The sequence below is a fragment of the Vicia villosa genome, unplaced genomic scaffold (assembly GCF_029867415.1).
Source record: "Vicia villosa cultivar HV-30 ecotype Madison, WI unplaced genomic scaffold, Vvil1.0 ctg.001436F_1_1, whole genome shotgun sequence".
NCBI classification, from domain to species: Eukaryota; Viridiplantae; Streptophyta; class Magnoliopsida; order Fabales; family Fabaceae; genus Vicia; species Vicia villosa.
Genome location: NW_026705617.1, coordinates 231,156 through 244,141, shown reverse-complemented (window position 1 = coordinate 244,141; position 12,986 = coordinate 231,156). Strand labels below are relative to the sequence as shown.

General features: G+C 31.9%; 1 protein-coding gene and 2 long non-coding RNA genes across 3 annotated transcripts; 1 reads left to right on the top strand and 2 right to left on the bottom strand.

Moving 5' to 3' along the window:
- Positions 1–506: 506 nt before the first annotated feature.
- Positions 507–2,502, bottom strand: LOC131635133 (uncharacterized). Its single transcript, XR_009293724.1, has 4 exons — positions 1,450–2,502; positions 1,207–1,356; positions 823–1,116; positions 507–750 (listed from the first exon to the last, which is right to left on the bottom strand). It is a non-coding gene; the product is annotated as an uncharacterized LOC131635133 (long non-coding RNA).
- Positions 2,503–3,909: 1,407 nt separating this feature from the next.
- LOC131635140 (uncharacterized) lies at positions 3,910–5,731 on the bottom strand. The gene is made up of 3 exons (XR_009293727.1): positions 5,567–5,731; positions 5,268–5,447; positions 3,910–4,194 (listed from the first exon to the last, which is right to left on the bottom strand). It is a non-coding gene; the product is annotated as an uncharacterized LOC131635140 (long non-coding RNA).
- A 1,365-nt stretch (positions 5,732–7,096) lies between these two features.
- LOC131635120 (FBD-associated F-box protein At4g10400-like) lies at positions 7,097–11,119 on the top strand. The gene is made up of 5 exons (XM_058905732.1): positions 7,097–7,679; positions 7,754–8,240; positions 8,326–8,490; positions 8,593–8,884; positions 10,248–11,119. The coding sequence occupies exons 1-4, from the start codon at positions 7,231–7,233 to the stop codon at positions 8,881–8,883; spliced, it is 1,392 nt and encodes a 463-aa protein (XP_058761715.1). The 5' UTR covers positions 7,097–7,230; the 3' UTR covers position 8,884; positions 10,248–11,119.
- Positions 11,120–12,986: the final 1,867 nt, after the last annotated feature.

Sequence of the window (12,986 nt, the reverse complement as noted above, 5' to 3'; positions counted from 1 at the left end):
TGATAGTCACTTTACTAATAATAGAAATTGATATAGGTAAAAATTTCTCTACAAATTTATTAATATTAGTAAAAATCATGAGAATTACTTGTTAAGAATTTACATTGGCCCAGTGATAAAAACATAGAGATGTTTTTTAAATGATCCGATTAAATTTTGTAAAGAACCAAAATAGATCTTCACTCTAAAATTAATGTATAATTTTTAAAACAAAATCTCTACAAAATTGGTCTTTCAATTAAAAAAACGAATTGAAAAAAACTAATAATATTTTAAAAAATCATTTTTATAAAAATCATTTCTAAAAATACAAAAAAAAACTATTTTTTAAAATTAAAACGAAAAGACCAGAAACCCTTAATGAGTTGACTCATTTTCCTCTGCCTAATTAATTTATTTCCCGGAGGAAAATGCAACATTAATCTTGTTATAGAAATTTGCGGACTAGAAATTTTGGGAAAACATCAACCACAAAAACAAACTTTTTAAAATCCAACATTGCCACAAAGAAAATACAATCAATAAATCTGCATTAGGAGTTATACTCTACATCATATCAAGAAAGATCATGTGCTACTGCTAGACTTCTGCAAATTAGCTTGTACAAAATACCATGTTCTGATATCAGTCTACCAACAGAAAAACATAGCAACAAAGCCAATGCCACTCTCAGAGAGATTAGTTATACTTATATGTTATACTTCCAATGTCACCTTTTTAGCAAAACCAGCTTTGTCATCGGAAAGCTCACTACATAACAATGCAAAAAAATGTTACAAGTTTAGTCCAAACAATGAAGTGAAGACTTCAAAAATAGCTAACCTTAAGGAGAGGAGATGGAACTCAATCAAATTTAAGTTGGCAGTTGGCAGAGCCCTTTGGTATATCTGAAAATTCTTTCAGAATTAGATACTTCTCCCACTTATCCTTTTGGTTTAATAATAAATCCGAAATAAGCATCATCTTCAAAACAAGTCCATTTCGTAAAGCATAGCTAGCAAATCTCATGTCACTCGAATATCCCTTTAAGTGAATAAAGATCAAGTGGGACACAAGACAATTAGGAACACTTTTAGGATCCTCCTCAAATCCATATAAATGTGGAAATTGCGGACGCTGTAGGAAACAAGAGATATGTCAACTAGAGAGCAATTACATATAAATAAAACATATACATGCCAAAGCCAAAGCTTCGGGTAAACTTACCTTGTCCTTCTGAACTATGAGAGCTTGAAGCATAGAACAACTCTGAAGCAAGTTCATTAGAAAACCGAAGCTAAAAGAGGGTAGAATGACCTCTAGTCGAAGCAGAAAGTGAAATTCCGGGAGAATTTCAGGAGGGACAGAAAATAGCCACTGCTAGTACGCAGACAGACAACAAGTGGTTAATGCTGCAATGCAATATTAGCACAAAACTAAATATGATACAAAAATGAAAGCTTGGCTCACCTTAGTTGTCGATAAACACAGCACTAGACTTTTAATTCCAGAGAGCGCTCGAAGAAGATTGAGTAAAGGATCAACAGAATTATTTTTAGGATTTTAAAATACATCAAGAAATGCTTCATCTACTTTACCCAAGTTGCCAATTCCTTCTCCTAATGTGACACGGGTGAGGCTGAGGTAGCGAAGTCTCGGCGTGTCTATTTCAAGGCAAACCCCAGCATCACCCTCAACGGTGAATATCAACCTCTTTAAGGAAGATGGCACATGAAGATCGGCCAAATACATAGGAGCAATTGAAAGTTCAAGCATCTCAAGGTTGGGGCACCCAGAGAGTAGAACATCCAATAAATTCACTTTGACATTACGAATGTCTAGTTGTAACTTCTTCAATGATGGTAAGCAAATCCCCGAAGTTGGCGATAGCAACTCAATATCACCACAGAGACTGAGATACATAAGTACATAACATCATATTCAACCATCTACATTAGCAATTTGAAAAGAAAAGAAAAAATAATAAAGAATGATTGGCTTGCCTGAGGGAGGAGAGGTTAGGGCAACTAATTAAGCTGGAGAGAACTACGGAGTCATAATATTTGTCCATGCAAAAGAGAGCAAGATGAAGTTCCTGGAGGTGGGGTCCAGCGGCGGTGCGTATCCACGAGTCAAGGCAGTTGGAGAAGAAATCATCGAGTTGGCGCTGACCGCAAGAGAGGCTCATCTTTCGAATGTCGGGTGACCTACGGATAGAAAGCACGGAGTTCACAAAAAATGCAAACTTCTTGAACTCTTTGCCATTGTCGATGGTACCTGGTTGTATTTGAGGTAGAAATCGAAGACTTGAAGATGCTCCCAGAGGTAGCGCCATCTGCGAGAGACGAGACTCATTGTATTCACGCATGTTTTGGTTGGAAGGAAGGATAGTATGTTGCGTAACACTGAGTCCGGTAGAGTGCTTATTCTATCGATTTCTTCCATTGAAGCAATGTGGGGAGATTGGAAGAGGAACGGGGGATTTGGGAATAGGAAATGACTTAAAGAGGAGCAGATGCCCGGCAAAATATAATGCACGTTTTAATGTTAAGTTAAAAATGGTTTTAATGCAGGTTTTAATGTTTAATGTTATCTACTATCTATCTATTACTAAGAAATTGACCAAACTGTCAAAATTACCCTTCTCACTAAAAAACATTACACTACAAATTGGACTACAAATTGGACAAAATAGTAACTAACAAAATCACCCAACCACTTTTCTATTGTCCAATGAAAATCAACTTTATTGCCAAGTGTCATTGCATGTTTATGATTCAACTTTTTCTCCCAAACACACATCTTCTCTCTCTTACTTCAAACTAGTATGAGACCGTGCTCCCGCACGGGTAATTGAATTATGATATTGTGTAAGTAACTAAAAAAAAAAAAATTTAGAATCTTTAAATAATAATTATAAAATTAAAAAATAACAACAAAATATTTGTTAATGTGATAACACATGAATGAGTCTTAATTTTATAACACTTAGATAGTATTAAATACAAATGTAAAATTATTTATATAAATACAAAATTTGAAATGATTTACGATTTAAAAACTAATAGAAATCATATAGATTTAATTATTTTAAAAAACTATACACAAAGAAAAAATATATAATTGTGAGATGGGGAAAAATTAATATTTAAAAATAAAGAATTTGTCTCTTACATTAAAAGTGATTAATTAAATTAAAATAAATATTGTCTTGTTAGTGACCCGTAAGATAAATACATTTTTAAAATATGTAGCAAAACATCGACATAGGATTGGTTGCTGATGAATCTTAAATTAAAAGTGATTAGTTAAACTAAAATAAATATTATCTTGTTAGTAACCCGTAAAATAAATACATTTTTAAAATATGTAGCAAATCACCGACATAGGATTGGTTGCTGATGATATATAAATTGTATTAAATGATAAATAAAAAAGAAAAAAGCAACTTGTGAGATAGAAAAAGAAAAAAATAAAGTGTAACATTTAAATATAAAATTAATTTTGTCTAACAAATAAATATAACTGTTAATTAAAAAATATTAATCATTAGAGAAAAAATTTTATGCATATTTTTTTTAAAGCTTTAACTGGCTATGTCCCGTGCATTGGCATTCGTCACGAATACAACCGTTTATATAACTTTTTATTATTTATTATGTAAAATTTGATAATTTAAATATTAGATAATCCATATTAGAAATTTGTTAAAATTAATTTTATAAAAACAATGTACTCGTGAAAATTTTGCCTCAAAACATGGAATAATCTAAGTAACTTTGTACAACATAACTATACTTAAATGGAATAGACACGTAACAATACAATAAATAATACTATAGTGAAAATAAATTCAAAGACATGTGACACTAAATTATATGTATATTCAAAATAAAATTAAATATATTATTAAATATGTAGATGGTAGCAGTTCAGTTGGACTATCTAGCTGAATTGATAAGGTGTTGCAGTCCCAATAAGCAGGAAGTTTGTCAGTTTTTGCTTTAGTCAAGTTTGAAAAAGAAAACAGCTAGGATATAAAGTAGGAAAATCAACTTTAGCTGATAAGAAAATAATTCTTTAAACTGATTTCAATTAGCACCACACCGTGTTTCTGGGCGAATACTGCATCTTTGACTGAACTGGTTTTAATATCCATAATTGCATCTGAACTGGATATGTTAAAGTATTCGTTAATGTTGTGCTTTGTTTCATCTGCATAGATGAAGATGTTGTGAGAATAAAGAATATAAATAAATATGGCCTACAAAACAACTATTTCTTCTAACAAAACAACAAAGTCATAATGTGCACAACAATATGAAATCCAAACGGTTCATTCATCACCTGCAGTGACTCACAATATAAATCAACTTCTAATCAATAATTCATCAATCTTGACACTCATCAATATCTTGCATCAAATAAAAACATTTATGATTCATATTCTTGATAAATCACATCAAAGTGCTTAGCACAAGAACTAATTTAACCAATATATATTTCCACCACCATAAAACCAAATGCACTCATAATTAATAGCATAAATGCTAAACATTAATGAGTGCATACTTTAAAAAAGAAAGAGTGAGAGAAATGTATGAGAACCTGTCCTTGATGACCAAAAGTAGGAAGTGGGTTTATAGTAACATAATCAACTTCACCAGTAGGAAGAGGAACTGCAGGGTTATTGTTAATAAATGGCATGCCATCACCACTCGCTTTAAATGGTACTAATGGAACTCTTATCGGTGAACTTGCTTGTGGTGTTGATGTTGGACTTAGTGAAGTAACTTGGTGAAGGCAAAAAAGCCAAGGAAATGAGGAAGATGATTGTATATCTCCACCAAAAGAAGGTGTTGGAGTAGGTTCAATTGTAGAAGAAGCTTCTGGTGTTGCAGACTTATGTAATTTATATAAATATTTTTTGTTAATTTATATTTGTCAACCAGTTCAGCAAGTAACAGTTGGTGGGAATCCTCTACAACATTTTATCAAATACATAGTGTGCATTTTTTTCAAACTCGTCGAAAATATAAATACGTTAAAATAACCATACAAATAAGTTCCAAAACTTCAGCTACAACATAGAAAAAATATGACTTTAAATCTCATTTTACCATTTACATTTTAGAATTCAGATTTTAGAAGAGATTTGTTATTCATTTGCTTTACCTCTTTTATCTAAAATTAAAATCCCTAACAAAAAAAATTAAAAACACCACAAATGAGAAGAAACAAAAAAAATAAATCATAACACCACAAATTGCACAAATCTAAGAATGTACCTAATCGCTCAAGATCTGGTGGATCTGTGGAATGTTGATTTTGTTTCATCCAACTTACTTTGACCGTCACTCTTTTTTAAGGCATCGAAACTCGTAGAAGAAATATGTGTTTGGTTCACTACTATGTTCCTCTTCATTTTCATTTCCATTTTTGTTCCTATTTGATTTCAAGGCAAAAAACTAAAAAAAATAGTCAATCCTCTAGAAATCAATCACCATGAACAAACCTTGGTTGTAGTTGAATGTTTTACAAAATTTTAAGGAAAAGAGGATATAAAATAAGAACAAATTGTTTTTACCTTGATAAATCATAACAGTAGTAGATGATGGAGGAGAAAAAGAAAAACAAAATGACCATGTGAGATAAATGAGAGTGATAATGGATGAGTTGAGGAGCAGAGAAAGAGAAAGAGATAGAGAGAGAATGTGGCAGAATGAAGAATAGAAGGTTGAAGAGGAAAATGATTAAATGAAGGTTGAAAAGGAGACGAGAGAAAATGGAGAGAGATAGGAAAAATGGGGGAGTGGTGTTTTGGGGGGAAATAAGTTTTTCAATTTAGACCAATGAAAATTGAACACTTGGTGCAAGAAGATGAAAAAGTGAAGAGTTATTTTGTTAGTTACTAAAATATCCAACTTGTAGTGTAAATTTTTTTTTGAGGGAAGGGCAATTTAGGGAATTTAGTCAATCTAATAATAATGAATAGATAGTAGATTTCAAATTTCTTTTACATTTCATTTTCCCACACTTTCTTACTATCATTTTAATTTTTCTTAATTTATTTATTATCACAAAAAATATTAATAATCTATTTTTAAATTTTAATCTTACTAAAAATTTCAAATTTCTTTCGCATTTCATTTTCCATACTTTCTTACTTTCATTTTAATTTTTCTACATTTATCTATTATCACAAAAAATATTAATAATTGATCATTTAAATATTATCCCAAAAAATATTTAATTATTTCACGGGTCACTATCAACTTAATATTTAATTTTTTTAATTGATCATTACACATTTTCTCTATCTTAATTAAAATTTCAAATTTCTCTCACATTTTTTTCACACTTTCTTACTTTCATTTTAATTTTTTCTCTATTTATTTATTATCTCACGGGTCACTATCAACATAATGTCTATTTTATTTTAATCAATCATTGTCTTTATTTGAGAGATAGTATCTTTATTTTTGTTTTTTTTCTCCATCTCACGATTTTTTATTATTATTTAATACAATTAAATTTCCATGATTATTGTTTATTTTACATTTGTTTTTAAATATATTTTATATCGCATCAAATAATTTTTTTATTTCACGGGTCATTATCAACATAGTAGCTATTTTATTTTAATCAACAATTACTATTAATTGAGAGATAATTTTTATTTTTAAATGTTAATATTTCATTTTTATTATCTCCATCTTATAGTATCTTTTTTTATATGATTATTTAATATAATTGAATTTATATGATCATTTTTCATTTATAATTAAACCATTAAGTATTAATTTATATGTATTTAATAAAATTTTATTCAATATTAAATAAATTTACCCGTGCGGAAGCACGGGTATCTTACTAGTTGAAACTTTAATAATTAACAAAAAAATATTAATTATTTTTAAATTCTAAATTTATACAAACTTGAATATTTTAATAATTTTGATATAAATTTTAATAATTTATACAAACTTGTTAAATTATACTATATTTATTAAAATTATCATTTTTTAATTATTAAAAAAATCTAAATATGTATTTAAAGTTGCACTGGTAATTTACTACTAGATACATAAATAGATGCTAGAAAAGGAAGAGAGTAAGGCGATAGTAGTGCTCCATCTATCCATAGCTATTAATTTGAACGCAATAGAAAAAATGGACTATTTTGTAATTTGACAATGAAAAGCTCCGTCTTTTAGGTTAGAATTTGAAATTATAGTAACCAAAGCGGCGATGACGTCGGAGCTAACTAATACCGACAGGATAAGTACTTTACCGGATTCTCTACTGTGCCACATCCTATCATTCCTCCCCACCAAAACCGCCGTGGCTGCCGGTCTCGTGTCTCGCAGATGGCGTCACCTTTGGGAGCATCTCCAGGTCTACGACTTCTCCGACGACTCCAAATGTAACTGCGAAAACCCTAAAAACTTCGAAAAGTTTGCATTTTTTGTGAACTTCATGCTCTCCATCCGCAAATCCCGCGACATTCGAAAGTTCAATCTCACCTGCTGCATCTCCGATGATAACAACTTTCCCGAAGATTCCGTCTACGCGTGGGTCCGTGCCGCCATTGGGCCCCACCTTGAAGAACTCTCTCTTGCTATATCCAACTGCCATGGAGACCGACTCGTGTTCCTTCCTTCTTCCCTCCTGAATTGTACCAATCTCGTTTCCCTCAGGTAACCCTAATTCAATGTAAAGTAGTTTATACAGAATCAATGAAGATGTAACATGTGATTTGAAAATATTGCAGTTTTGTTGGTGATATTCACATTAATTTTCAACCTTCTTCAATTCATTTTCCATCATTGAAGATGTTAAAACTTGGCTCATGTGTTGTGGAAGTCGACATAGACATTGCGGAACTCGGCAAATACAATGTGGATTCATACAGTGTGGATTCAATACTTTTCTTTCTCTCTGGCTGCCCCGTACTCGAAACTCTAGATACTTACTTTGATCCTTCATTCTTGACCAATGTTTCAGTACCACCTTCCTCCAAGAGGTTGAAATTAACCGGCGGGAATTTCTCTTGGACTTGTCTTGAAATAGATGAAGTATGGTTTGATGTAGAGTTTGATAAAACTACATTGGGCATCATTGGCAACTATCAGAGTATGGAGGAAGCATATCTTGACTACTTTTCCTTGCGTAAAAGTGAATTTGTTGATCCAGTGCTCAACCACCTCCGAGATCAAAATCGTGATTTACATCTACTTTTGCGTCATTCCACATCAAAGGTGATGTTTTGTCATTAAGGTTTATATGTAATTATATATGTAGTTTTGTTCTAATATTGCATAATCACCTGTTGTTGTGGTGTAGACGCCCTGGCCACTTTGCACCCCCACTCTAAATTATCCAGAATTTTGCAATTTAGATCATTTAAAGTTCATTCTTCCTCCTTCAACCTCTTTCAACGCAAGTCTAATGCTCAACGTGCTTGAGAAATGTCCTATGCTTCAAGTTTTTGTAATTCAGTGTAGCAAGGTTTGTTGAACTCTCAAGTTTAGTTAAATCAATTCAGGGTCTCTATGTATGCATGCAACTATCTATCACACAAATATGATTTTGAGTCATTGTTTCTCGTAGGAGGAACCGTCATCACCTTTGAAAACATGGGAGCCAAAGTCAACAACAGTTCCCCAATGTCTCAAATCTAACCTTACCTATATTCACATAGAAGGATACCAAGGATTTGAAGACGAGTTGGCATTTGCTGAATATATTTTGCGCAATGGACTTGTTTTGCACGCGGTGCTTATATTTTTTGATACTTCTATGGACTTAAGACACAAGTATTGTTGTCTTAAAAGATTAACTGATACACCAAGGGGCTCCGTTGCATGCCAACTTAAGTTTGACTCATCTGTGTCTCCTTAAGGTGCAAAATCTCACTCTCTCTCTTTTTTATTTGGCGTACTGAATTAATGATGCGTCATAGAATTTTAAGTATTTTTTTTTGGTTAGTTAGTTAGGTTAGATAGTGAGTGAGGTGGCTAGTGTCTATGAATGCTATAGAAATAAAAGATCCTTGCACTCATATTTTCATCTTTTCAAGCTCTCAAGCTTCCTTTTTCCCTTCCTCTCTTGATTATTAAATCCTGTAATTTCTAATTATAAGACCTAATTTCGGTTCGTCTCTCGACTAAACTAAAGTATCTCCCCTAAAGCAGTGCTTGATTTTGGATTTTCAAGCTTTGTAAGAGTTGAGATTTGCAAGATTTATTAAGTTGAAGAAAATGACGACCTTTACTTGCTTACTGAATTTCAATGAAAAACTTTAAACTTTTCATGCCCACTTATTGCAACTTATTGATATTATGCCGAGTCTTGTTATTATTGCTACCAATTATCTAATCTTTGTTTATTTGGGGCATTGGTGTTTAATTTGATGAAGCCGCATAATTTGGTTTTGATCTTTGTATTCATGAAATTGATCTTCTAGAAAACCTAAAATAAGATAAGTCTTACAGTAGAGATAATTTGGTTTGTTATGGAAGAAAAATCTTTCTCGCGTAAAATGACAAGAATAATTTAGTGTAGTTTGTATTTGTTAGGATTTTTAGAGAATATTTCCCCTCATGAAATACAGTGACAGTAATGCTTATTGCTTAGTACTTCAAATGCATACAAATGTTTAATGTTTTTGATTGCTTAGAATGTCATTGTCATCTATATGTTATATGCAGCTGTATGGCTTGTGTATTAAAAAATAGTAATCAATTAATTTTGATGTTAACCAGTTCTTGCAATTATGTTTCATTTGAAAATCATTTGTGTTAGAATGAGATTACTTCTGTTGCACATTTGGGTACTGAAAAATGTAATTTAGTTGTTTCAACTATCAAGGTTTATGGAAACAAGAAAATTACTTTTTTTTTTCTTTACTTAGGCAATAGTTATCTGTTGTATTTTGCGACCAAGATCATGCTGTGCACTCTTTAAATTGGCATAGCATTTAAGCCAAGTCTCAATTTTGTGATAAGCAGTACTTTATATATTATATAAAATTAATTTCGATCGGTGGGCAAAGGTAACTTATATAAGCTCTAATAATGTGTTATATGTTGCTGCCATATGTTATGGTTTGTAAAACCTAATGATGTCTATTGGTTGAAATTATGTGACTTTGACTAACCATTGGTACTTTTTTTGTATCACATTATAGCAGCATAGTTTTTAGGCATATGCAGATTATAAACTTTATGAGCTCTGAATAACTTTTTCTGCTATGGATTTGACAGTGTGCCTTCGGAGTTCTTGATTTTTGAAGCTGACAGAATCATGTTTGGTCAAATGCTTGGAGTTTTATTAAAAGGATGACAGAAATCAAACCATATTAATATGTATTTTTCATTTCAGTAAGCTTACAAGTCTCTCGGAATTAGTATCTTTTGCTTGGTGCTTATCAAGACATGGTACTCAAGGTCACAATTATGGGAAATACGGCTAGTTGGCTTAAGTAATGTTGTTGATTTTTTCTGTTTAGAGGAAAGTCATCGGAAACCCCTCTTATTTAAATGTTGCTTTGGAGCTACATGCTTAGAATGACTACACTCAGTAATGTCACAACCCAATATAAACTCTGATAATTGAGATAAATTAGTCAAATATTACCACGTATTATATGGTAGGAATCATTTGGTTTTTGAAAAGTATTGAAGCTATTTAGTTTTTGTCCTTGTGATTTTGGGGCATATCAGGGTATGCTGCATGTTTTTATCAGAAGAATTTGATTTCTTTTACGGAACCTTGTTCATTTTAGTAATACTAGTTATAGGCACATACTTAAAATAATAGTCAAATCTTAATGTGGATATCTTATTTACTTTCAAGGTTCTTTGATGAAAATAGGGTTTTCAGAAGGACATGTGATGCATCTTTATAGATATTAACATAAGTGATCTTATAAATGGCTTGCTCAACCCTTGTATTTGAAGGAAGTAGCATTTTATCACTAATTGGATTTGCAAGGTTAAAATTGTAGAGAATATGTTATCGGACAAAGAGAATACGAATAGGCTGAAGCAAAAGAAAGAAACAACCAATAAAACAATAAGTACACTATAGACTTATCATTTGGTCTCTCTGATCCAATAATGTATGGTGACATCGAATATCAATCACAATGATCAAAGAAAGTGTTTTAAGAATATCTCAAGATTCTCAATAATCAATGGAGTGAATATGTCTGTAATGGACTTGGTCATCTCATTGGTTATACCAACTATTGCATCCAATGGTGTGTAGAAAAGGGCACACCATAATATGCTTGGTGTTTTCATTTAAAGGAAGTTTTCATCAAAGTCTTTTGATATGAAAGGTAGTACACTATTTTAAGGTTAAAATGATCGAAAAACTCTGATTAATCCCTTAAAATAGTGGTTTTAATTTTTTTCATCTTAGTAAAATATTTTCACTAACCAAATAATGAGTGTAAGTGTATTATAGAAAGGAGGTGCAATAAGGATGAATTGGGGGGTAGAAAACTAAGGAAATCCAGCACAAAGCCCAAAATGCACCAAGGAGACCGAACAACAAAAGTCCAATTGATTGGAACCTCACAGAAATCAATTAGAGAGGCTTTGAGCGCTTAATTCAAAATAAAATCCAAATTCAAATGTGCACTCCAAGTGAGTCAAATTTTTGATGTAATGAATATCTCTAAAAAACCTAGAAGATTTGATTATCCAATCAATTAGGGCCATTAGCCAATCGATTGACACTTCAAATCTGGAATAATCTTGCCTTGATTTTCAATTAGCATAATCTCCATTGATTGTTTGTGGAGAAATACACGACCAAAATGTCAAAACACGCACTATAAATAGGTGCCCTCTCACTATTTCTTGTATCTTAAAATTCATCTCTTTTAGTTTCTTTCTTGTGTGAGTTCTTTTGCCATAAGCATCATCATGGTATCCTTAAGTCAAAAACCTAGAGAAACACCAAGAAGGAGTGTTCACTGGAGGATTATTAAATCGAAAGCAAGAAGAGAAGATGACAATTCTAGTAAAAAAGGTAATTCAGCCCTAGTACATGAATCCAAACCTCTTGAGTGACAAACCTTATCATCAAAATTGTCAAGCCTCACTCAAAGATTCCTTCATGCAAATACCTGATAGATCCTTCCCAAATCTAGTAAGAGAGTTCTACCTAAACCTAAAACTTTTAGGAACTTTCTTAAGAACATCTACTAGGATCGTGGAAATAGACCTTCACGAAGATCACTTTGGGAGAATCTTTGAGCTTCCAATTATATGAGTAGCCTACATCCCTGATAAACCCCTAGACTTTAGAAACTTCAAACACTCTATTTCCCTTAATACCTTTATCATCAACCCTATAGAAAAGAATAAAGCCTGTTTCATATCCATCCACTTGAAACCAAAGATTTGGATCATTCACTACCTTTTAATTAGGATCCTTTTTCCAAGAAATATAAACCACATGATTCGATGCAAAGAGATTCCAAAAGCAGGACTCCCCTATGGGCCAATTATCACAGGGCTCCTAACTACCTTCAGCATTGACACCATGGATGAATATGAAGACTCAACCAACCATAGAATCACATATACTTCTCTTATAGAAATTAAAGTTCTTGTCAAGCATGGATAAATTCAGGATGACTCGACAATCATGGAAGAATGGGAAGAAGAACCAGATGAGGAAGAAGATACCAAAATCGACAAGGATTTGAAATTTTGTTAAATTTTAGCCGAGGATATGAAGAAAATCATGGCAAGAGATGGTGATGCCTCTGACATTGAATGATATTGTCTTATAATGCTTAGTTTATCAAGTTGTTTCATGCTTTCCGTATTTTTCAATTTCGTAATTTCCAATTTTGTATTTTGAATTCCTAGTCATTTCTATCAATGTATAAAACAATGTTTTTCCCTTTTCCTAAATGTTTAATTGCCTATGTTTGCATATTTAAATTTATCGTAATGCATCTTTACCTGCCTTTTTGATTTCGA